At 47.1% G+C, this 25,459-nt stretch overlaps 1 protein-coding gene across 1 annotated transcript in view; it reads left to right on the top strand.

Moving 5' to 3' along the window:
• Nucleotides 1-25,459, top strand: part of PPM1H (protein phosphatase, Mg2+/Mn2+ dependent 1H) — a 601,142-nt gene that overhangs the window by 256,686 nt on the left and 318,997 nt on the right. Inside the window, exon 2 of the mRNA XM_078675682.1 lies at nucleotides 21,036-21,201. Coding sequence (XP_078531808.1) covers nucleotides 21,036-21,201 — 166 coding nt within the window. The remainder of the gene's footprint in view (nucleotides 1-21,035; nucleotides 21,202-25,459) is intronic.

Here is a 25,459-nt window from a genome sequence, read left to right as displayed (position 1 = left end):
TGAAGCCCTTGATGCATGGATTAGGGCAGCGCATGAAAAGAATATGAACAGACGACAAGAAAGGGTGAAACGATCGGTAAGGGCAGTGCAGGATGCCAGGTGGGATGCGGATGCTAAAAGATGGAGAGTGCATAACATGGAAGTCAATAAACTGTACCCAGTGTTAGAGGTGCCCGGTAATAAAAGCCCCCTAGAAGAAGATGATGAGAGCGAAACAGAGGATAGCCTGATAAACAGATTATTGACAGACAGGCCACCCCCGTATAATAGAGCAGGGGGAGAGGTCGAGCATAGTGAAGGAGAAAAGGGGGGCAATGCAGGAGAGCATGGACCGCTTCCCAGTTCAGAGTGGGATCCTGAGGCAAAGAAAGAGCTGTCCCAGCCTAGTCAGGTGCAACAGGTAGTCGGGAGGTTTGTGGTACAAAGAGCGCCGGAAACGGAGAGCGCCACATCCTACGCATTACCGGATGCACTACAGGTACCTGTTACCATAGGTCCTATAATATCGATATATGACCAAGAGAGAGCAAGAGGGGAAGAACGGGTACGGAAGGATAGAGAAAGAGCAGGGACGGCAAGGAGGAACGATACGATTAATTCCCCAAGTCAGATGCCGATACCAAGAGAGTGGAGCACCCCGATGCACACAGCAGGGGATCCAGGAGGGGATCCTGGGGGCCCTAGATGGCCAGTGGATCTGAGGGGATCTGGACGAAAATCCTTTCAAGAGCTAAATGAGTACATGAAGAAGTGGGATGAGGCAGTGGAGGCTCACAAGAGCATCATAGCTGCAGAAGCTGAAAGGGAAAGTCAGGACAGCAGAGCTCGGACTCACTGCGGGGCTGGGGAGAGCAGCCCGGAGTGGGACTGTAGAGAGAGAGATAGTAGGGGAGTCACCCATTGGGCCCGGAGTGGAGATAGAATAGACCTGGAAAACGGGGGCCCCGGGAGTGGAAGGGTGGCGCGCCCAATACTCAGTGAAGGGGAGAGGAGAGCGCAAGAGTACAGAAACAGCTTTAAGTGTCCACACTGTGTGCCCGGCACCAGAGAACTGAATGGGAGTTGTGAGAGGTCGCACCATAGTCCCTGTGATGACGGGAATGAGCGCACCCCAGGGAATATGGGGAACCAGGAAGGATCGTATCGGATACTGAGTGATACTAGGCAAAGGGAGAGTAGCGACCAGAGGGAAATTAACAGAGAGGCGTGCGGTGAAAGGAGAGAAGAAGAAGAGAATGGGCAGAGCAAGAGTGGGGGTAACAGGCCCGTGTTCCATCACCTTCCAAGATTGGATGGCCGAGCATGGGACCTGGAGAGATGGGAGCAAGGGAGAGCACCCATTAACTCTCCCGAGCCCAAACGTAGAGCTCGGAGTTGGGATGGTAGGGAGACCAGTGAGCCCCCTTCGAAAGACATATTGCGAGCTGAGATAAAAGCCAAGAGACTCGATGTCGCCAGCTTAAGGTCAGACCTGGATGACATGGTAGATGGTACCCTGCCTTTAGAAAGAATGGAAATGTATGAGCAAGATGAAATACTGTATATGGCCAAGGACATTACTCGAAAAGCGAGAGCAATCCATGAGAAGTTAGTCGAACTAGCAGGCAAATATATGGTGGACCTGTCAAGAACCAAAGCATTACAGGGTAACCACAGGTTACATTACACAGATCGAGACCTAGATGAGAGGAGAACGATTGGGCTGAAAACGCACATAAGGGAACTGATCGCTGGAATAAGGACATGGAGGGCTCTAGATAAGTGGGAAGAGAGGTGGTCCAAGAAAGGGACCGTCAGGAGAAGCACGCTTGGTATGACACCAGGAGGGCTGCAGGGAATAGAAGCATACCCTTTGCGTGAAGTCGCAAATGGGAACTATGTGCATGTCCCTTGGAGTAGGGGAGATTTAGCTGCTTTTACCACCTCCTTCCCCAAATTGCGGGAAAACCCAGTGGAGTGGTACAAGCAAGTCGAGAGATTTGTAAAAATCTCAAAGGTCCTATGGATAGATCTGAACACGCTGTTTGACATTGTAGTACCAGGAGATCTGTGGACAGCATGCAAGGTTAGTGCTGAGTGGCCCACAACGGAGCCAGAGAGAGATGCTAAGACTAATGGGCCGTCCGAGATTGTGATGGCAAAATTCGAGAGAGTGATGACTTGGCTGAAAGAGAAAGTGCCAATGCAAGACATAGATTGGGTCAGAATAGACCGAACCAGACAGGAACCTAAAGAGACAGTCCACGAATATTACGAGAGATTGCTGAAGGCGTTTAAACAGTATAGCGGCTTGGATGTAATGGATCCAAAAGACATAGGGCAATTCGTGTCCAAGTTCGTCCTGGGACTGAGACCGGATATTAGTTTAATGATTCAGCAACACTCGATTTGTTGGCAAAGTAAACCCCTAGACGAAATACTGAGATATGCCAGGTACTGCTGTGATGAGATAGACTCCAAGGCTAAGAAACTAAAAGAAAAGTTGATGGTGGTACAGATGCAGGCAGCAGGGAAGGGGGGACAGCAGCAACAGCAGCAAGGAACAGGTACAGGAGGAAAGAAGCAGTACAGTCAGAACAAGGGCAATGAGGAGAGTTCCACCTTCAGACCCAGATTAGACATAGCTGCCTTGAAGAAAACGACTAGGTGCCACCAGTGTAACGAGGTGGGGCATTGGAAACGCGAGTGTCCCTACAATGTAGAGATAGGAGAACAAGAGATAGAGGAGGAAGAGGTCCAGAGCGCGCCTACAAGAGGGGTGATGCCATACCAGGGAAAGGTGCTCAAAGGGGGGGGGGCTCCTCCCCGAGCCCAGTTTCCGCAACCTCCCCGAGTAGGGACTATGGGTAAGACCTATAGACAGATGCCCCTGTTTGTAGAAGGAGAAGAGTGCTATTATGTGGACCCATTAACCGGACAGAGAGTGGAAAGAGAAGACTGCACCCTCGGGGCAGCCTTGGAGGTGGACCAGAGGGGACCCTATGTTGAAGCGGAAGTAGCAGGGTGCCCCACGACATTTCTGGTGGACACAGGAGCCACTAGATCCACGATCAGATCAGCTGCAGTTCCAGACCTGCCCATGTCTGGAGAGACCATACAAGTGGTAGGGGTCGCAAACAGGAGAATAACCAGCCAATTGACAGAACCGGTACAGGTGAAAATAGGGAAGTACAGCGATGAGCACCAGTTTGTGGTTTGCGATTCAAGTCCTGTGTGTCTGCTAGGGAGAGACCTGTTGTGTAAATTGAATTGTACAATATACTGTACACCTCAGGGAGTGGAGGTATTGACCAATGATGATGACGCAGATTTCAAAGTTGCAAACTCAAGAATATGCGTGGAACTGTACCCTACTTTGACAGTAGATGAGCTCCCCTGGGACTTGAGAGAGACAGTGGCACCAGAAGTATGGGATTTCACTGGGGAAGAGATAGGATTGGTCAAAGGGGTGGACCCAATGAAAATTGTAGTGAAACCGCATGCTGAGTTCCCAAGAACACCCCAATATAAATTGACTCCAGAAACGATTGCAGGCATAAAACCCGTGATCGAGTCCATGATTAAACAGGGAATACTGAAAGAAATCGTGGGTAGTCCATGCAACTCCCCGATTATGGGTCTGCAGAAACCAAATGGGAAATTTCGGATAGTACAGGACCTTCGAAAGATTAATAACATAGTCGTTTCGTGTTGTCCAGTGGTACCGAATCCATCAGTGATACTGTTTCAGATTCCATTCCAAGCTGAGTGGTTCACTGTGATCGATCTTTGTCAGGCTTTCTTTTCGATCCCTCTGGACGAAGAAAGCCATTTTCTTTTCGCATTTAAGCTGGAAGGTCGCGTCCTAACATGGTGTCGCATTCCTCAGGGGTATACAGAGAGCCCATCGATCTTTAACCAGCTTTTGAAGAAAAATCTTGAAAGTCTAGTGCTGCCCCAGAAGTCAGTTCTGGTCCAGTACATAGACGACCTCCTCGTGGCGTCAGAAACAGAAGAAGCTTGCAGGGAGGACTCCATTGCTTTGTTAAATCACCTAGCTGCCAATGGGCACAAGGTGTCCCCGGGAAAATTGCAGTACTGCCTGACAGAAGTGCAGTACTTGGGACACAGAATAGAGAAAGGCAAACGAAAGGTGTCACCAGACAGGATAGAGGCGATCATGAAAATGAATGCGCCTAAGACACAGAGAGAGGTCAGGATGTTCCTAGGGATGGTGGGTTATTGCCGACAGTGGATCGCGAACTTTTCACTGAAAGCAAAGCCCTTGCAAAAACTGACGCACAAGGAGGTGAGCGATCCGGTACCATGGGACAAAGACTGTTTGATGGCATTCTTACAGCTGCGAGAAGACCTGTGTCGTGCTCCGGCATTGGGAATGCCTGATTACAATAAACCATTTTTTCTTTACTGTTGTGAGAGAGAAGGTTGCGCGTTGTCTGTGTTAGTCCAAATCCATGGGAATGCCCGTAGACCAGTTGCTTATTTCTCGGCTACTTTAGACCCAGTAGCCGCAGCGTTGCCCGGATGTCTCAAATCCGTTGCTGCAACGGGTGTCAGCATTGAGAGATGTGAAAATATCGTCATGGGGCACCCGTTAGAGGTGTGCGTGCCCCATTCTGTTGAACTGTTGATGACCAGGACCAAAACACAGCATCTGACCAACAGCAGGCTCACGCGCTATGAGCAAGTTATTCTTGCTGCAGAGAATGTGACCCTCAAGAGATGCTCTGTTTTGAACCCTGCCACCTTGATGCCACTCCCAAATGATATCGAGGATGATGATGAATGTACAGACCATGACTGCCTCGATGTGACTGAACTATGCACCAAACCCAGACCCGACATCGTAGATGAGCCACTGACCGACCCAGATGAAATTTTCTTTGTCGATGGCTCATGTGTAAGAGACGAAGTTGGGCAGTTGAGAGCAGCTTATGCTGTTTGTACAATTGCTGGAGTTGTGGAAGCTGGGTGCCTGGAAGGAGTACACTCCGCTCAGGTAGCCGAGATTATTGCCTTGACACGTGCTTGCTTGGCAAGCAATCAAATTCGAGTCACCATATACACCGACAGCCAATATGGTTATGGGGTGGTTCATGATTACGGGCAGTTATGGTCTCAAAGAGGGTTCATGACCTCTTCAGGCTCTCCCATTCGCAATGGAGAGTTTGTGCGCCTGTTGTTAGAGGCGTTGCAATGCCCAGCAGGTATCGCAGTTGTAAAGTGCACCGCACATACCAGAAATGAGGACTTCGTTTCAAAAGGCAATAGATATGCTGATGAAGTTGCGCGGTATTGCGCGGAGCAAGGGTACTCTTTCACAGAGGTGGAAGTGGGTGGAATAAATGTAAGAACTGAATTAGCCATGATATTGGAAACTGTTGATACTTGGGATGAACTGGCAAACATGCAAGAAAATGCTCCTGATTTTGAAAAAGAAACATGGGAAAAGGCAGGATGTGTAATGGGTGAGTCCCATTTTTGGGTCTCAGCAGACGGCAGAGCAGTGTTGCCCAATGAGATGGTGAGTCCAATGGCCAGACTCATACATGGTCCCGTACACTTAGGGAGAGATGCTATGCTGAGAGTGTTTAGACAGACTTGGTACAATCCTAAGTTTAGAATAGCAGCAGAAGCAGTGTGCCAGCGTTGTGTGACCTGTCAGCAGCTGAACGTAGGAAAGAGAACACCAGTTGCACTGAGCCACATAGGAAGGTCTGGAGGTCCATTCAATCGAATGCAGATAGATTTCATTGAAATGCCAAGGTGCAACCGCCTCCGCTATGTCCTGGTGGTTGTTTGTGTATTCTCCAGATGGGTTGAGGCATACCCTACACGTAGGTGCGACACCCTCACAGTGGCCAAGTTACTGCTTAGGGAACTTATTCCGCGCTTCGGGGTGCCGGCCTTTTTGGAATCAGATAGGGGAACGCATTTTAACAGCGAGCTTGTGAAGATGATTTGTGCAGCTCTGAATATCGATCAGAAGTTGCATTGCAGTTACCGACCAGAAGCCTCAGGAATTGTGGAGCAGATCAATGGCACGATCAAGGCCAGAATAGCAAAAGTTTGTTCCTCAACGACCCTGAGTTGGCCTGACGCCCTGCCATTGGTTCTCATGAGCCTTCGTAGTACCCCAGACAGAAGAACGGGGTTGTCACCGCATGAGGTGTTAATGGGGAGAGCAATGAGGCTGCCATCTGTCCCAACTGCTGCACTGTTAAATATCACAGATGATATGATCCTGGACTATTGTAAGGGGCTGTCTGACGCCATTCGTTCTGTGTCCCTTCAGGTGCAGGCTGCCGAGGTTCCATCGTACCAGGGCCCGTGTCATGACCTGTATCCTGGGGACTGGGTCCTGGTGAAAAAACATGTGAGAAGAAGCTGCCTGGATGTTCGTTGGCGTGGGCCTTTCCAGATCATCCTGATCACGAACACGGCTGTGAAGGTGGGAGGCCTGCCCAATTGGATCCACGCGTCACATACGCGAAGGGTTCCAGCACCTCGGGAAGAAACAGCTCCTCTCTCGGATAGACGTCCAACTGAGGACCGAGAAGCCATAGAGGGGGCTAGCCAAGCTGTAGAGGTGCCAGCGGAAGCAGGGAACGAGTCTGACCAAGCTGAGGACGGTCAGTACAACAGCGAAACAGACGACGCTACAGAAGGAGAAAGTAGCTGGGAGTACGAGTCAGACACTGACAGGTCTGACAGAGAGCGAGAACAGACAAGAAGGAGAAGGAGTAGAAGGGCACGTGGAGAAGCTAATTGGCCGCAAAGAAGGAGCTCTAGCCTGAGGTCAACTCCAGAGGTAACCCTTCCTCCGATATCAGAAGACTCAGACCCGGAAGAAGGTGCTCAGGGCGCTGAAGCACCGGACCGAAGAAGGTCAAGAAGAGTGCGTGTGCCTAACAGAAGATACTCCACACCTGAGTGGACATATCTGGCGACAAATGTCTGTGAAACCGGAGACAGGGAGGATCAGAGCGGTGGTGGTGTCCAGTTCTGAGCCCATTGTCACCGTGGAAATACGACTGTTGGTACCCGGAGTCGAACAAGAAGGGTCACTAACATTCATGCTCCCCAGACCTCCCCGCCTCAGCAAGTTAAAACACATGTTTCTCTCAGAATTGCAATTCCCCGACTTTGGTACAACGATAACAGCACATGAAGAGCACAATCTTCGTTTGGAAATACTGAACTATGCTATCGAAGCTGCAGGCACAAACCTGATAGTAGACTGTTAAAGGACTTTGTAAATAAAGCGAGCAGAAAAAGAAGATTACCTAGCGCCCAGGAAGCAGAGAATATTAGGGAACTTCCCTTGAGTTGATGGAGAAGGGCTAGGGTTGTCTTTATTGAACTGTTAAAGGACTTTTTGCGAAGAAGGTTGTCAGCTTCCAGTTGTGTGGATTCTAAAGACAAAAGGATTAAAAAGAGACTGTAAAGGAACGAGAAGAAAAGAACTTTTGCTAAGATAAGAGAGAGCCATATTGTCTGACGAAATGGAAGCCGGCACCCAGAACCGCAGAGCTAAATGTATAATAGGTACACTAATAGTAGGAGTGATAATATTGATAGCTTTAGTGGTAACAATTTCTTATGTAAAGGAACATGAGGAAGAGGCGAAGGTAACTGATGTGAAATCTGTAGAAACGCTTACACCCACTGTTGCTGGTGAGAAAAGGGAAAACACTCAAGAGAAAGCGTTATTAGCTGCAGAAGCCCGCAGGTTACACGTAGATGAGTCCCAAGGAGACTTTAGGTCAAATGCTTATGCTAAACTTTTATACGAATACGTGGATGCCATGGAGGTTAAGGACTGTTACGTCTGCATGCAGTTGCCGGCGTCTGTAGATGAAGGCATTAGATACCATCACCTCCCGCTGACATATGGCATTACATGTAGCTTATTGCTTAGTATATTTTGTGAGAGAGATAGTTTTGAATACTATTTCTCCAACTATGATTCAGTGTTGCCAGAAGTCCCAAATTATAAGCAGATGAACAAATGGGACTACTGGAAGAGTGAAGACAGATTGGCTAAGTTCTTCATTCCTTGGATTACCTTAGATACTTCACATGCCCGTAGAAATAACCTGACATGCAAGGTGTCAGAAGTCGAGAAGAAGTTCATAGGGCAGGTGGATGATCGTTACAGGAGACAAAAGATTTTGAAAAAATCAGGACAATGGAAAACAGATTGGACCGAGGAAGAGAAGGCACACAAGAGAAAGGGTAGTAGTGGTCCAATAGCTTTAGATAAGACGCAGAGAGGAAAGCTATGTCTTCACCGAGCCAAAACGTATTATGAAAATGTATACGTGGGAGAAGTCGACTGTGAACATGCTTTCAATATAGAGTACTATACTAAAGATTTCCTGAAGGGAATGCAAGTGATTCCAAATGTGTATTTTGTATGTGGAAGAAATGCCTACGTGAGACTACCTGACAACTGGTATGGATCATGTTACCTAGCAATTGTCTTCCCCAAAATATATCATGCACAAGACTTAGAGATCATTGAGGGCAAGACATCATCGAGGGGAAGGAGAGATGTAGGAGATGCAGAAATGGTTGGAGATGTCTTTGGAGCTATGTTCCCTCTTTTGGGACTAATCCTTAATGATGTTAAAATTAGACGACTGGCAACAGTCGTCGACAGGTTGTCTGCCAGCACTGCTCAGTCCTTAATGCTGGTAGAAGGAGAGATGCAATCGATAAGGGCTATGGTTCTTCAGAACCGTCTTGCGTTAGATGTCCTACTAGCAAAAGAGGGCGGAGTTTGTAAGGCTTTGAAGGTTCAGGAATGTTGTACTTACATTCCAGACAATTCAAAGCCCCTTGAGAAAGTTATTAGGAACATAACTGATATTCACAAGGAGATCGAAGACTTGAGTAGAGAAAATGTCTGGGAAAAGGTGGGCCACGGAATGAGTGCAGTTGGAGGGTGGTTCTCCACCTTAGGCAAAAGCTTTGTGTGGTATATACTAAAACCTATCATCATAATATTGATCTGTGGGATCATAGTGTGGGGATTGGTGAGGGTATTCAAATGGTACAGAGCAAGAAGGTCAGAAAAGGCCCAAAGAGAGCAGCTGCAGAGATTGGCTGCCATACAAGATAATCAGTACAGGAGTCTGAGGGCTCTGGAAGCGCAGAGACAAGTTATGCTAGCAATAACTACAGTTTAAATGTTAGTGATGACCCCGAGAGGTCATCAAAGGGGGGAACTGAGAGAGCGCAAACTGACCTAAATGTATGAGTGCATCACACTTACCTGTAGTAAGCACAAATCATGAGGAGAAATGCCATGAGTGCTAATAGTATCTGCAATTATATTCTGAATGTATAGCTAATGTAGAGATTTAAGTAGAAGTGGAACTAATACAGAAATGTGTGACACTATATGATTTTATTAGATGCGATTATTCCTGAATCCATGTCGTGTAGCTGTTAAAATGTAAGATGGTATGTGGTTAAACGCAGAATGTGGTAGGCCTCAGGGCCAGAGCTAGAAGGGAAAGGGAAGGTGTTTCTTTTCACGACATAGATTGCATTAATGTTTTGGTCATTGTATTAATGGGCCATGATTTATAGATGTGTTTACTGAATAATAGAATAAGAGTATTAACATGCTTTAATTAATGAAGAAGTTGAATGCTATAATTATTATGAGAAATATTGTAGGCCTGAAATGTTTTAACATTGATTTATACGTACATGTCTGGGCCAAGAAATGTTGCGAACCTTTTTGGAAGTCTATGAGAGTTGGGAGCTTGGCTGCAGATGTCTGTCTGCAAGAGAAAAGGGGGAATCCAATTATAAATAATATGAATAGAGGTTTGTTCAGGAGACGGCCCAGACATGGAGGAGGGTTCCGGAATGTTTAAGGGGTATCAGCGGGCCGGAGAAGAGTCTGAGAAGCAAGGTCAACTCCAACGTATGAGGCCCAATACAAAGCATCATGGAAAAAGCCAGAAGCTACACCACGTGAGAGGCGTTTCACGAGGGCGTCTCAAATGTTGTTGACTGTTTTGTATTAGGGACAGCACCCCTGGGTGGAGTTAGAGCAGATACCTGAGGACCCTTTAGAGAGCGGATGGGTAGGCAGAGAGGGGTCATGACTGGAGAACTATAGGTTTTCACCAAGAGACTTAGAGTGAGTGACTTCCCTTGGGGGTCATTCACGGCTGACACCTTTGTTAGGTTGGGATTTGGTTAAGTAGGGATACCATCTAGAGCAGGGTAGGGACAGCCTAACCTGTGCGTTTTCCTCCAACTTAAATGAAGGAGAGATATGCGTCAATGCTGATAGCTTTATTATTCTTAGAACTTGTGTTAGTAATTTCCGTTGCTCGTCTGAGGGCTTTCAGAGAGCACATGTATGTAGTTGGACCTGTGTATCTCGTGAATCTCATTCTGAGATGCCTGTATTTGCAGCTTATCATATCCTTACAATAAACTTTTGAAAGCTAGAAGTTGTTTGTGATCTTTGGGAGCAGAGTCCTTTAGTGGGTGAACTGGCTTGGAACCAGATGCACTTTCTTCCTCAAAGACAGGCAACAAAGGTTCAGTCGACCAGATCGAGGTTTAGGTCAATAGTGATAAGGTATCGATCAAAATCTCGCCCTTCCAGGTGGACGCCTGGTATCTCAGGCCGCGAGTGAGTTAGCCCACTGAGTTATCTTCCAGAGTGAAGTGTGGGCAGACACTGTGAAGTAAATATCTTCTAGGCGCTGCCTGTTTGAGGAATACCCAGCGAGGAGTCTTTAACTGGAGCGGGGGTAAGTATGGGGCTCAGTACTGGAGTGAGAAAGGCCAGCAAGACGGGCCTGAAGTGCAAATGCAGAGGAGTGGTATCTCGCCAAGAGAACAGCACAATTTGTACTAAAAGGCAGGAGGAATACATCATAGTTCCATATGTGAACTGTAAGACAGCGCCTTGAAGACGCCCTTTCACTACCCCGTCTGGCGATTTGTAAAACCCCTAAGTAAATAAATTGCTTTTCACAGATCTGCTCTATTGTCATGTGCTCTCCGATTGAAATCTGGAAGTAAGAGCCCTTCAGGAGGCGCTTAAACGTGGTAAAAGTGTGACTGCCTTTTTTCTTTTCATATTTTAAATATAGCAGGCATTTGGAGCTTCCGGGGTACTAAGACTTTGAGCCCTTCGGTGTTAGATGTCATTCTCTGTAAGCTGATCAGTCACTCGGTTCTCCGGCTGGGGAGATTCTCAGAAAAGCCGGCTTTTGAGTGAAGCTGGTGGGCGCCTACGGATGAGCATGAGGGGAAGGCTGGCCTCCTCTCTCTGAGAGGCCCGTGCCTCGCTGGGGCCACGTTGCCTCGTGTTTGAGGCGCAAGAGAGGCGCGTTCCATGCCCTGTTTTTCGTCCCTTGCTCACTCTGCCACTGGATTCAAGATAGCCTGGCTGAAGAGGGTTATGAACCTGAAACCGGTCCTTGGATGCTCGTTTCCGGTCCAGGGAAGACATGGCTTAGCAGTTCGGGCTGGACTGTTCCCATGAGGCACAGGGTCGGACTGATTTGCATATGGGCATGTCTGAACTGGGGTTTAGAGCTAAAGAATGATGATGGATTAAACCCAGATCAGTTGACTGGGGCTGAGTGTATGATTTGCTCAAATGCTCCGTCCATCATCCCCTTTGGTATCCCCCTGTGAAAACAAGTCCCAGGTTTTTCATCATTTGGAACTCTAAGACGCTCGTTTATCTCAACAGTACACGTGGATATTTGTATTTGAGTGGGCAGAGATGGGTAAACCCGCAGGCTTACACTTCATGCAGACTGAGCGCCGTGCCGCCCTCCGCAGTGTGCTTATAATGCGTCTTAAATATGAGCTAAAGGACAGCAGAGCTGGACAGCTTTAGGGCCTTTAGGGAAATTGCTGTGCTTTGTTTGCAGCACTGGCTCGTGCACAATCCTTTTACAGGGTTATTTCTGAGACTGGACCTAAAGGCTGTTCCTTTCCAATGGACAGGAGGGTGATGTCAGTGTAATGCTAAAGAGCCTGTGGTGACATCTCCCTCATTGTTCGTGTTATGAATATTACTTGGTACAATAACTATCACTGCATTAGCTGCTTTGTAAAATATACCCGGAATTATTTTGCATTGTCAGGGAACTCCAGGCAAAATATCAGCTACAGAATCCAATGGCTCACAAGCCAACAAGTGCTGACAAAGCCAATAGGCGCTGCCTTTTTGGCATATCAGCTTTGGCAATACTTTTTGCCAATATGGTGAAGCATTACCAAAAAATCACAGGGTGAAACAAAGCATGAGATGGTGCGTACGCATCATGACACTGTGGTCGCCAGAATGATGATGTGTGCATGTGTATCCATGAATGCATGCACATATGGGATGACACAGCCATAATTTTGTTAAATTTTTTCTTATCGCCATTCCAAGATTGTAAAAGCCACTTGGTGCAACAAATTTAAAACAGGTATTGGCAAAGCCAATAGGTGTTGCCTATGTGAGATCTATTGGCGTTGTTAATGTTTTTTATTTTTAATGCTGCACCGCAGCAAACAGCAGGAGGAGGACGGTGGTGGTTAACAAACAACAGACAGTGCGAGGATGCTGGGGTGGGCAACAAACAATGGACAGTGGGAGAAGGGCAAGGGTGAACAATGGAAAACAGGAGGCGGGCAGGATTGGGCAATGGAAATTGGGAGGAGGGCGGGTGGTGGGGAACAAACAGCAGACAGTGGAGGAAGAAACAATGGACAGTGGGAGGGGTGGTGGTGAAGCAACAATGATATGTAGAGGAGGACTGGGAAGAGAGAAAGGGACTGCAGACACAGGCACTCTAAGAGTGCATGTAAAAAAAGAGTACCTGCAGGAGCCAGTGGAAGGACACTGACCGTAGACTCGAAGATGTACTTGGTCAATGCTTCACGGTAGGGATACACATGAAGCCCTAGGAGGAACTTGAGGCAAATAGGAGGCTCTGACCAATAGGAAGTAAGGAAATAAGGTTGACGTCTTTGAGGCCAACCAGTGTTAAGAAAGGGTGGGCTCTAAGTTAATTGTAAGCTTTTTTTGTTTGTTTATAAGATATTTCACAAGCACCGGGCATGTGCTGTACGAGCAAAACCTAACAATTAATTTAAGCATGTGAAAAAGCGCTTTTTGAAAAGAGTGGCCCTGCAGCAAATGTAAGTTGCCGGGCCTTCCAAAAATTGGAAAAAAGGGGGAGGAAATTAAACAAATACACAGGAAAAGAAGATGGCGTGGGAAACAGTGGATGATTTGGTGTTGAAGGAAAGAGTAGCAACTTAGAGCAATCGTGGGGGTGTCTAAGAGAGGGGAACAGCACACGAGGAAGAGAGCAAGAAAACGCATGCACTCTCGTGGATTACTGAAAGAAAAAAAGTAGTTCCCTGAATATGAGCAGTGTAAGGATAAAAATAATTTAATTAAAAGAATGATAAAAAAAACTGTACTCCACGGGTGAAAAATACACAAGAAGAACAAGAAGAAAATATATCAAATAAGAAGCAAGAAAATGAGATGAGAATGACAAGATAGCCAACCAATGGAAAGCAGTGTGCTGACAGAAAAGCCTCCTGTAACTTTTGGTATGGCCCGCAGTAGGTCTTTAAACAACATGATAAAATGACTGTATTGACATGTTAAACACCAAAACACATTATTTATTTGCACCCAGTTTCAGATGATTGAAAACGAAGGAAAAAATGCATGCTTAATGGCAAAATCTTTTTATATGTTGAGAAACAAAAGACCAAGTCTGTTTCTGTTTTTGTTGCTTTCACCTGTAGTCTGCTTAGCTAACTTACAAAACCATTGACAGTCTGCTCTCCCACGGCACCTCCACTCATTCTGGCCTTTATCTTTGCACAGCAGCCACATTTTTCTCACCTAGTCTTCCCTCTGGCCATATCCTCCCTAGTATTCTCCTCATCTCACATCCCATCCTTCCTCTGGCCCCTCCCTTTCTCCCACTCCCTCTTATCTTCAAACATCATTATTGCTACCCCATTCTCTAGCCACATTCTTCCTCAAGCCCTCATTTCATACCTTACCACAGCTTCCTTCTTACCATCAATTTTCTCACGTTCTTCTTTGTCTCACCCTCGTCCTCTCTCATTATAGTCACCCCTCTGCCATTGTCCTGCTCCTGAATTCCATTCTTTCCCTCTTCCCCATCCTCACTTGCCCTAACCTACCTCTTACAATTTTCCATCTTTCTCCCCACCACCCTCTCAATCCCCTCCTCCCCTCACCCCATGTTCCTTTTGACCTTTGATCTTTCCTGGTATCCCTCATTATCTCCAGTGATCGAAATGGGCGGGTTCAGAGGGGCACGACGTGCCCATACTGTTTTGATTTATGAAAAACCATCCCCATACTTTTTGTAAAAAGACAACCATCCTGAGACAGTTAATTCTGATGGTTCAAATGCTTCAGCTGAAGTGTCATTCAGTGATTCTCCTGTGCTGTGAAACTAAAGCTGGGCAGACATCTAAATAAGCCTTCCTTCCAAGGTGCCTGCTTGCCTGAAAGAAATGCAAATGTGCACAACAAGTTAATTCTGCAAATGAAAAGGGTAATATTCAAATATAAAAGATGCTTGGAAGCTGGTACTGGCATTAATTGATCAAATCCCTCTAATCCTAGAACCTACATTCATGTGTTTTTTTCTATGCCCTAAACTTTATCAATTCTGAGTGCATGTTTGGACGAGAATTGGTGATATTACTGAAATTCGAACTCCATTCTCCCTGTCACCAGGATGGAAATTTCGATTTAAGTAACTTTCGCATCATCAATAAATATCTCTTGGAGTCTGTTTGGAAGTTAGGGTTTTTGTGATATCACAAGGGACGAAGGTAGAAAAATCAGCCCGAGAGTAGCATGAAATATATACACTCTACTGACAGCTAAGACTTACATCATTTCTTTAGATATAAATTAGTGAAAGAGCTTTAAATAATTATTCACCAGCAAAATAATGTAAGCAAAGGAAGGATGGTCCTGTGCTTGCTATTTTGAGATAATATTTTGACAGCTGGCCTGCCTTTGATAAATATACTTAAGCCCAATAGTTCAATTCTATCCACCACACACGTTCCTGGAAGAGGGAAGGTATAGAATTATATGCACAAAGATTTGACTTGTCTGTGAATGATTTGGAAAGTGACAGAAATATGAAATGGGTCCTTGTTTTTTGACATTTGTAAGTTGGAAATGTATCATAGTGATAACATTCGGTGACCTTGGAGTAAATAGCCTTTCCTCCCCACTGGATTTGGCAATGCATTTGCCTCTATTATCCGAGTCTTGTGTGTTGGGTATACATGTTGCCATGTCTCTTTTCACAATGGGTTGGAATAAATATGGAATAGCCAGTCTCAAATTGATTCTTGTTTGATTATTTAGAAAATGCTCTGCAACAAGGCCAGGATTAGGCCCATGGTTGTCTCCAACCACAGCGTGGTTGCACTGGAGACCGAGCTAACAGGCCTACTAAGGTGGGCAGACCCTCACCTAAAGAGTGATCACTCTTATGTTTTTGGATGTATTGAAACTTTTTGTGGGGAATAACAATTTTGTTCTAATAAATGAAACATAACCCCATTTCTGATGGTTTGAAAATCTTTGAAAACTTTCCTGCAGCACTTGTGATTGTAGAATTTGCAGCATAGTGGTGGTGAGGCCACCATGGTGGTATAATCGCCACATTCAAAATTGTATTTTGCAGTGGTAAAAATACACCAATTCTGCTTTGATGAATCATGAGTTCAAATTCACCCTCGAAAATGGCATAATTTGAACACCTAAGGAAAATTCAGATGTGCAAGTTTGCCTGCTGGTCAGGGGCTTTCAGATGTATGCACAAAATGCATGTGCATCCAAATTATTTTGGAATGTAAATAGACGATAAGAAAGGTAGTCTGACTCTTATCAAAATCATGAGGCGTCTCGATAGGCCTTTGCCCAGGCTCCCTTTTTTATTAGCCCTTGCAATAATTAAATAATACCAAATGGACAGAAAATCACAATATTTTAATTCAGGAAAACAGACATGGCATTGAAACATACTTTACCCTTTTGATGCTATTAAAATATGAATTCATTCAAAGTGTTTAATATTACCTCTTCCTTCCCCGGTCTCAAATCCGAAGAAACAATCACAGATGGCTCATAATTGCACTAGAAAGGGATACATCATGTAAACACTCCTAAAAAGTCATTATGGCGTGTCGCACTTCTTTCCTTTGGGAGTCGTAGTGCAGCAGTTCAGAGAACATGCCTCACTCAGCTAACAAATTAGAATTCATCTGCTTGTTGTGTGCCATATCAACAAAACATTGTGCATGCTATCCGGGGGGACAAGGGGTTGAAAGGACACCCACCAATGGCTACTGGACAGAATTATCAGTTACAGAGGTGTTTAGGTGGCATTGGCAACAAAAACCATTGCAACCTGAAGTCCAAATAATTCGATTCCCATATTTGATCCAATGGAGGTAGCCATTTTCTCTGTCGTTTAACGCGAACAAATATTAATTGAAAACAAAAGTGGAATTCTCCTTTTAATATTATGATAAGCACTAGTGAGGTTTGAATGCACATTTGAAAGTTTTCTGATGAGGGTACTGCAGCCATCACGATGTTTTGAAATGACATTGGGTAGCACTTAACCTAGATGTGGTCTGCGCTGGTTTGGACATGAGTGTCTTTGTGATGTCGACCGTTGCTCAATTCACAATTTGCACAGTTTAACTATAATATACAAAGAGGAGACGGGGAGACTCTAAAACACCCCCAAACGTCCTCTGGGGGGTCAGACACAAAACTGGCCCCCTGCAACAAAAAAACGGCCCGCACTCTTCCAGCCCACCAGGGAAACGCTCGGAGCCCTCTACGGCCAGTCCGGCCTTGACTGTGAGGGCTAGGCAGTGTTGTCTTTCCTCGTTTGAAAGATCAGTCATTGCCCCCAATGATGCATGTGATTCTTCTAAATGGATCAGAAGCGGCAGGAAGCGCATTGACCACCAGAATGGTTGTTCAAGACTGGAAAGGCTGCAGAGTGCTGCACAAGGCTTTGTGACAGCATCAATTTGACAAATTCAAGCAATCTCATTTGACGCTTTGTGCCCAGATGCCCAATAATACCTTTCCTTTATTTGTGACAAAAACAAGTTGATGTGTGAAATGTTTGAATTATATATAGTGCATACTTTGAACTGAGATGCCGCCAGGGTTTATAATATTTGAGAGCTCTAGAGCTGAGGCTGAAGGAAGAGCGAGTTTCTCATAGCGCCCGACAGTGGGCCAAAAAGATGCTTAGAATACATGGCCATCCGACACTTGGCCTCTCTGCAGAGTGTAAATGGCAATGGGCACATAATCCAGTTGCAATTTTGAGTCTGTGCAAATTTGCATGAAGGAAGTACACAGTGTCAGACTATTGACAAGGCAAAAGCAAAAAAAACATTGCAATGCTTACAGGTGAGTGGGTGCGCTGTGTGTTCAGGGGTGGTGAAGTAAAGGAGATACGAGGAAGAACACGCTCGAGAGGATGCTGAAGAGGAAAGAGAGGAGTTGTAAGAAATGCAGATAGACCAGATGTGGAGAGGACAAGTACATGTCTAACATAGAGTGAACATAACAGGAGTGACTGAGACATTCTGAGGACCACTACCCATTCCACAGGCCTCAGTAATGTTTAATTCACAGTCTCACAGTTTCAGAATTCAAAAATTTTCCATATTATTTACAACAAAGTCACCGTTAATCAATTAGACTAAACAGTTAACAGCCATTTGCAAACCCAATAGTCCTGGCTGCTTGTGGGTGCATGTCAGTTGTGTTGTATATCTGGATGTAATAACAGAAAGCTCAGAGGAACTAAATACCGGTTAGATGGCATGCTATCGGAATAACAGAAATCTCATTTGTGTTTGAGCTACGCCCCTTTTAGAGACCTCCGCCCCCATTTTTTCATCCCACTTAATCATGCCTCCTCTGAACTATCAGACTTTACTGCATTAACAAGTCATTTGCGCTATCTTACTGTTTCTACCACATTATCAGTGGCGACAAGGATGGGTGCCACTTTGTCTGCCTACAGCCATCTTCATTTCCTGTTCTGCGTGTGCTCGTGACACAGCGCATGCAGAACAGGAAACAAAGGTGGCTGTAGGTAGGCAAGGTGGCATGCCGTCTTCTGTCGCCAATAATATGAAGTACAATTGACGCAGTAATGGGTTCCCACAAGAAGTATTTTTTGTAGGGGTACAGAGAGTCATCCCAACACTCAGGGCACGGTGCTTGTAAACACTCCATATGACATCACAACGTTCTTGCTGAGCTCTGCCAGCATCACATCGCCACAGAGTCTCAGTGCTTCCTCTGTGAACAAGTTTGGAAGGGTTGCTTTTGGTTGACACAACGTGAGAAATGTTCCTGCAAATTGAAGCAGCTGCCAAATCGATGCTGCGCGGCCGATAAGACTGATGTTCGTTTGCATTTTTATTTCCCTGCTGACCACATCGCATCTGTTATAGAAAGGCACATTCATGAATTGATAATACTGAATATTTCAGGATGCAAATTAAAAAAACAATGAGGAAGGGAGTTGGGAAATCAATATATTTTGTACTTTGGAATTACAATGGAGTTGACAAATGATAAACTGGTATTCACTGTTAATGAACAGAAATGAAGGAACAATAAGGCACCATGCAAGCAGGGGCACTGCCAAGATTTTAAATGAGTATATTGCCTGTTACTTAATCTGAATTGCTTTTGCGCTCGTTTTTAGTCCTTTTTTTATTTAAATCAAATTCCAATCGTTATTCTTTTTGTACTTTTATTTTTAAAGAAAACCGCCCCAAACAATAGCTATTGTATCCATATTCTTGTCCATATAGGAAACATCTCCCTTGAAGCCAGACGTCTGACAGTGTTCAATCTGTGTTTTGTGTGAGGGTTTAAGCTTTACGGGGCAAGAAGATGATTACAAGAGATTATTTACCTCGAATTCCAAATGCATATTGCACTTGGTTACTCCTGGTTCCCTTGGGTAGTGATTCACATCAGTGCCTGGGATACTTCCACAGTCCCCTCCTCCTAGAGAGCAGTGGTGTCGCCCATTATTGCCTCATATAAGGACACATTTCAGTACCAATGCACCTGAAGGTCTGGATGACGAAGGTAGTTTTATGTTGTATGCCCCGCCCCCTCACCACCTGGAGCGGCTGCCTTCCAGGTCTCCAGCTTGTCATCGTCGATGACATAAACAAGTACCAGCGCCTTAGCGTTTGTGTGGTTGAAAATAAAGAAACTGCTCGAACAATTCTCTGACATTTTGGTGTTCGAGCCCAGGATGGCACACCCTGGGGTTTGAGGTGGGAGCTGCAGCGCCTGAGCTCCTTATGCAAGCTGCTGTTCTCCGGGTCAGGCAGACATCCATTTGGCCAATCAGAGTGGTTCGTCTTCACATGGACACGCAGATTGAATCCAGCCCCTCACCTTTCTTGCTAGGGAAGTGAACTATACGCCCCATGTCAAGGCGGCCTGCTACAGACAGCCACTTGTCAGGCCAGCAATGGCGGCCGGACACAGGAAACTCCTCCATTCATCCTTGATGTTCCAAAGTCTTCTTTCATGGGTTTTTCTTTTGTTCTACTCCACGTGTTTTATTGTCTTTTGTTGTGAACCTTTGTGAGGGTTTTAGCTCTCCCTGGCCTTTGGAAGGGGGCTGAACATGTACCACTCAGTGGCACTATGGGTTAACCATATCCCCAATTTGGCTTTATGCATCAAACTTTCCTGCCCCTATAATCGCTGGTATCTTCGATAGTTAAGATTCCTTCATAGCATCTTCTGCTACATGTCCTCAGTACTGCTTCCGCAGTGGTACTAGACATCCCATTGCAACGGTATGCGCTAACTGGGAGTTATACTTTCAATTCAATGTAATTAAACACATTTGACCAAAGTATGACCTACGTCAAAGGAAACATGTAAAGAGCTGAACTTTCAATGATGGTGCCTGGGGTGGCATGGAGGGATATGGTTACCGGATGCTACCAGGAAAGGGAAGTTTACTGTAGCTGGTGCCAAAGCGTTGAGCAGACGCTGGTCACATGAGGTTTGCCCGTTTGATTAAACCGGACTGAAGTTGGTTGTGGTAAAAAGGAATTTGAATTAAAGACGGGAAAATTAAGTTCATGTTCAATTCGTTACCTGCACACCCACCACAATTCGAACATTGTCCTCTATACTGCTATCCGATACATAAAAGTGCTTCAGATATAAGATTAGTCAGACTGTGCAACCATCTTTTCTCCCATTTAAATGCTGCCTAATGACCTATCCCATTTATGTGCTGCTGGTGGGATTCCCTGCACAAAACTACTTGGAACAGAAGACCCAATGAGTTCTTCCTCATGTCGTAGTGTTAGCACAGCTGTGCGTTTTGTCGCAGATTGATGTAGCCACCATCACCGCTCCACGCTTTTGGTTTATGCCATTAAATCCTGCCCGCTCGGCCACAATAGGTTAAACCTGAGGTATGCTAAGACAGCCTCTTGCTGATGGGAGCCGGGATGGTGCCTATAAGGGCAAGAACATATATGGCACTCTGAAGCTTTTTAGGTCTGTTTGTCAATGGCTTAGTTTTTCTCTTATTTACAGGAGTTATTTAGGTGATGTTTGTCCAAGAAGTAAATATATCTAGCCATACCTATTTTTATTAAGCAAATGAATTTGTTTGTGTGAACATGTACAAAAAATGTGGCTTTAAAGAACAATTGATTTTTTTCTGAAACAGTCAATTAGCCTTCCAGCAAAAGCTGCTATTAATTTCTAAACAAACAGCCACACAAATGCCAAACTCACAGGCTTGGAGCTCTGGCTATTAGTACAGGAAACCCTTCGAAATGTTCCCATAAATTCTAGATAAGCTAAAAACCTCTAGAAACTGCAACACTGTGAAGCTGCCGGGCGTTAACATGCTTGTTTTCTCTTCTAGGGTGATTAATGCGGGTAAGAGCACACATAATGAAGACCAGGCGAGCTGCGAGGTGATGTTTGTGAAGAAGAAGTGTGGAGCTGTGGCCACGCCGAGCAAGAACTCCTCAACAAAGCGAAGGTCATCGCTGCCGAATGGGGAGGGCTTGCAGCTGAAAGAGAGCCCGGTAAGGGATCCATTTGTGGTCTAGAGTCACTTCCAACTAAAATCAGGACATCCATTTCCTTTTCCTTCTTCAGTATCCTTGTGGAACAGTTTTGTATGTTCTCTGATTTGATTTGATGTACAATTTGTAAAGCGCAACAATCACCCTAAGGCATCAAGGTGCTAAAGACCGGCCGTCCAGAGGAGGATTGAAAAAGAGATTACCCCAGATAGATGCTAGGCTGAGAAAAACCAGGTCTTAAGAGCCTTTCTGAATGGTAAAAGAAGTGGAATGGCCCTAAGGGCGAGAGGAAGGGAGTCCCAAAGTTTGCTAGCTGCCACCAAGAATGCTCTGTCCCCCCATTTCCTCTTTTGGGTTCTTGGTACCACCAGTCGCATTTGAAGCGAAGATTGAAGGGGTCTACTGGGGGAGTGCCAGCTGAACATTGTTTTTAATCTGGATGGATAGGGAAGATAGAGTGACTTGTGTACCATGCAGAGTGACTTAAAGCGAATACGTTTTTTCGATAGGGAGCCAGTGCAGGGCTTCTAGTCCCTTCCCGGCAGATTGTTTTCTGGGGATGACCAGAACAAGTCTTACCAGTGCATTCTGCAGCACCTGAAGTTTGTACTGCGTGCTGTTATTGGCGTCCAGGTATAGAGTCTGGACATTACCAGGGCCAGTGCTACCCGTATTCATGCTGGTCATTGGATGAGAGGGAAGATTTCCTTTTTTTTTTTGCATCCCTATGATACACCCTTTGAGATCTACCTGTCAAGAATGAGGACAGGAGAGATAGTACATGAGGAGAAACACCAAGACTCTGGAGTCTGTCCTGGAGCAATATAGGTGAGATGGTATCAAATGCTGCTGGCAGATCCAAGAGAATCAGCACCACCCTGTGCCCTTCATCCACGGTGCGCCTGATGTAATCAGTGGCAGATATTAAACCAGTTTCCATCCCATGGTGTTTCCTAAATCTGAACTGAGAATCCTTAATCGGTAATTGGTTTTCTGCAGTTTCCATCAGCTGATTATTGAGATGCAGCTCCAGGATTTTTGCAGGAACTGGAAGCAAGGATATGGGCCGATAATTCTTACAGTCCCGTGGATCTAAGTTAGTTTTTTTTAGGAGAGGGCTAATTATGCCTTGTTTCCAACTCTGTGGATGAATTCTGGAAAGAATCACATTATTTGAGTTTACAGAGGGACTCTGCTATGGTGTTTGCTGCCAAATGGAGAACTGCTGGTGGACAAGCCTCCATGGGTGATCCTGTTTGTTTTATGTGTTCTCTGCAACTCTAGATTCCCCTTATTCACATTCTATCTGTTAGCAGCGAAAGTTAATTGCTTAAAGTTTGTGACCTGAGATTTATCCAAGTGCTGAAGCAGCCCTTCTGGACAAGCAACCAATCAATCAATCAATCAATGCATTTGTAGAGCGCGCTACTCACCCGGGAGGGTCTCAAGGCGCTGGGGCGGGGGGCGGGGTGTAAGTTACTGCTCGAACAGCCAGGTCTTGAGCTGCTTCCTGAAGGAGAGATGGTCCTGGGTTCGCCGAAGGTGGGTGGGGAGGGAGGTCCAGGTCTTGGCCGCCAGGTAGGAGAAGGATCTTCCTCCGGCGGTGGCTCTGCGGATGCGCGGTACGGTGGCGAGGGCGTGGCTGGTTGATCGAAGCTGGCGGGCGGACGTGTAGAAGGTCATGCGGTCGTTGAGGTACTTGGGGCCCAGGTCGTGGAGAGCCTTGTGTGCGTGGGTCAGGAGTCTGAACGTGATTCTCTTGCTGACGGGGAGCCAGTGCAGGTCTCTCAGGTGTCCGGTGATGTGGCTGTGTCGGGGGATGTTCAGGATGAGTCGTGCGGAGGCGTTCTGGATGCGCTGGAGTCTTTTTTGAAGTTTGGCTGTGGTTCCGGCGTAGAGGGTGTTCCCGTAGACCAGTCGGCTGGTGACGAGTGCCTGGGTGACGGTCTTCCTGGTTTCGGTCGGGATCCATCTGAAGATCTTGCGGAGCATGCGCAGGGTGTTGAAGCACGAGGATGAGACGGCGTTGACTTGTCTGGTCATTGATAGGGAGGAGTCCAGGATGAAGCCCAGGTTGCGTACGTGGTCCGTTGGTTTGGGAGCGGTGCCCAGGGCTGGGGGCCACCAGGAGTCGTCCCAGGCGAAGGGTGATGATCCCAGGATGAGGACTTCTGTCTTGTCTGAGTTCAGTTTGAGGCGGCTGCTCCTCATCCAGTCGGCGACGTTTTTCATCCCTTCGTGTAGGTTGGCCTTGGCGGTGGCGGGGTCGTTGGTGAGGGAGAGGATCAGCTGGGTGTCGTCGGCGTAGGAGATGATGTTGAGGTTGTGTTGGCGTGCGATGGCTGCGAGGGGGCTCATGTAGACGTTGAAGAGGGTTGGACTGAGTGAAGATCCTTGAGGAACGCCGCAGATGACTTCGGTGGCCTCGGATCTGAACGGGGGGAGGCTAACCCTCTGGGTTCTTCCGGCGAGGAACGATATGATCCATTCCAGTGCTTTCTCTCGGATTCCGATGTTGCTGAGGCGCTTCACTAGGGTGCGGTGGCAGACAGTGTCGAACGCCGCAGAGAGGTCCAGGAGGATGAGGGCCGCTGTTTCACCGTTGTCGATCTGGGTTCTGATGTCGTCGGTGGCTGCGATTAGGGCGGTCTCGGTGCTGTGGTTGGCCCGGAACCCGGACTGTGAGGGGTCGAGGGAGCCATTCGTCTCGAGGAAGGCGGCCAGCTGGCTGTTGGCGGTCTTCTCGATGACTTTGGCCGGAAAGGGAAGGAGCGAGATGGGGCGGTAGTTCTTGAGGTCCGTGGGGTCCGCTGTTGGTTTCTTCAGGAGGGCGGTGAGCTCGGCGTGCTTCCAGCTCTCCGGGAAGGTGGCGGTGTTGAAGGAGGAGTTGATGATGTCCCGGAGATGGGGTGCGATGATGGCGTCGGCTTTGTTGAAGACGTGGTGTGGGCAGGGGTCGGTTGGTGATCCGGAGTGGATGAGTTCATCGTGCGGGTGGTGTCTTCGGTGTTGATCGGGGTCCAGTTGCAGAGGATGGTGGTGGCGGGCGTTGGTTCGGCGGTAGGGTGCGTGGTCTGTTTGTCGAAGCTGTTATGTATGTCGGCGATCTTGTGGTGGAAGAACGTGGCGAGTGAGTTGCAGAGGTCTTGTGAGGGAGTGATGTCGTTGTTTCCGGCGCTGGGGTTGGAGAACTCTTTGACGATGCTGAAAAGTTCCTTGCTGTCGTGGGCGTTGTTGTCCAGTCGTTCTTTGAGTGCCGACTTCTTGGTGGCGCGGATCAGCTGGTGGTGTTTGCGGGTGGCGTGATTGAGGGCGGTCCTGTTGTCTTTGGTCTGGTCGAACCGCCAGGTTTTCTCGAGGGTGCGGCAGTTCTTCTTGGATTCCTTGAGTTCGTTGGTGAACCAGGGGGTTTTCTTGCTGCCGGGTCTGCTGGGAGGGTTCTTTAGTGGTGCGAGGTTGTCGGCGCAGGCGGTCAGCCACTTGGTGAGGTTGCTCGCTGCTTCGTTTGGGTCCGTTGTGTTGGTGGGTGTGTTCTGGCTGAGGGAGGCGGTGAGCTGCTCGGTGGTGATCTTGCTCCAGCTCCGGCGGGGGACCTGTTGTGGGTGGTCGCAGTCTTTCTGAAGCTGAAGTGGACGCAGCTGTGGTTGGTCCAGTGGAGTCCGGTGGCGTGGCTGAAGGAGATGTGCTTGCTGGATGAGAAGACGGGGTCAAGCGTGTGGCCGGCGTAGTGGGTGGGGGTGTTCACCAGTTGCTTGAGTCCGAGGTTGGCGAGGTTGTCCAGCAGGGTGGTGGTGTTTCTGTCGTTGTTGTTTTCCAGGTGGAAGTTGAGGTCCCCTAGGAGGATGTAGTCGGCGGAGGGCAGGGCGTGTGGGCTGATGAAGTCCGCAATGTCTTCGCTGAATTGTGTGCGTGGTCCTGGTGGTCTGTAGATGAGGGTGCCTCGGAGGGTGGTCTTGGGGTCGGTGTGTATCTGGAAGTGAAGGTGTTCGGCGGCGGTGAAGGTTTCGTCGGAGTTGGTCGAGATGCGGATGGTGTTCTTGTGTATGATGGCGATGCCTCCTCCCGTCTGGTTGACGCGATCCCTCCGGGTGATCTTGTATCCGCCCGGGATGGCTATTGCGATGTCGGGCGCTGAGGACGCGTTCATCCAGGTCTCGGTGAGGAAGGCGACGTCCGGTGCTGTTGCGTCGAGCAGGTCTCAGAGTTCTACGGCGTGCCTGTGGACGGAGCGGGTGTTCAGCAGGATGCACTTCAGGTG

This window comes from Lissotriton helveticus, chromosome 1_1 (assembly GCF_964261635.1).
Source record: "Lissotriton helveticus chromosome 1_1, aLisHel1.1, whole genome shotgun sequence".
Lineage (NCBI taxonomy): Eukaryota > Metazoa > Chordata > Amphibia > Caudata > Salamandridae > Lissotriton > Lissotriton helveticus.
Note: the sequence above shows the minus strand (reverse complement) of the source record. Positions and strands in the feature narration are given on the sequence as shown.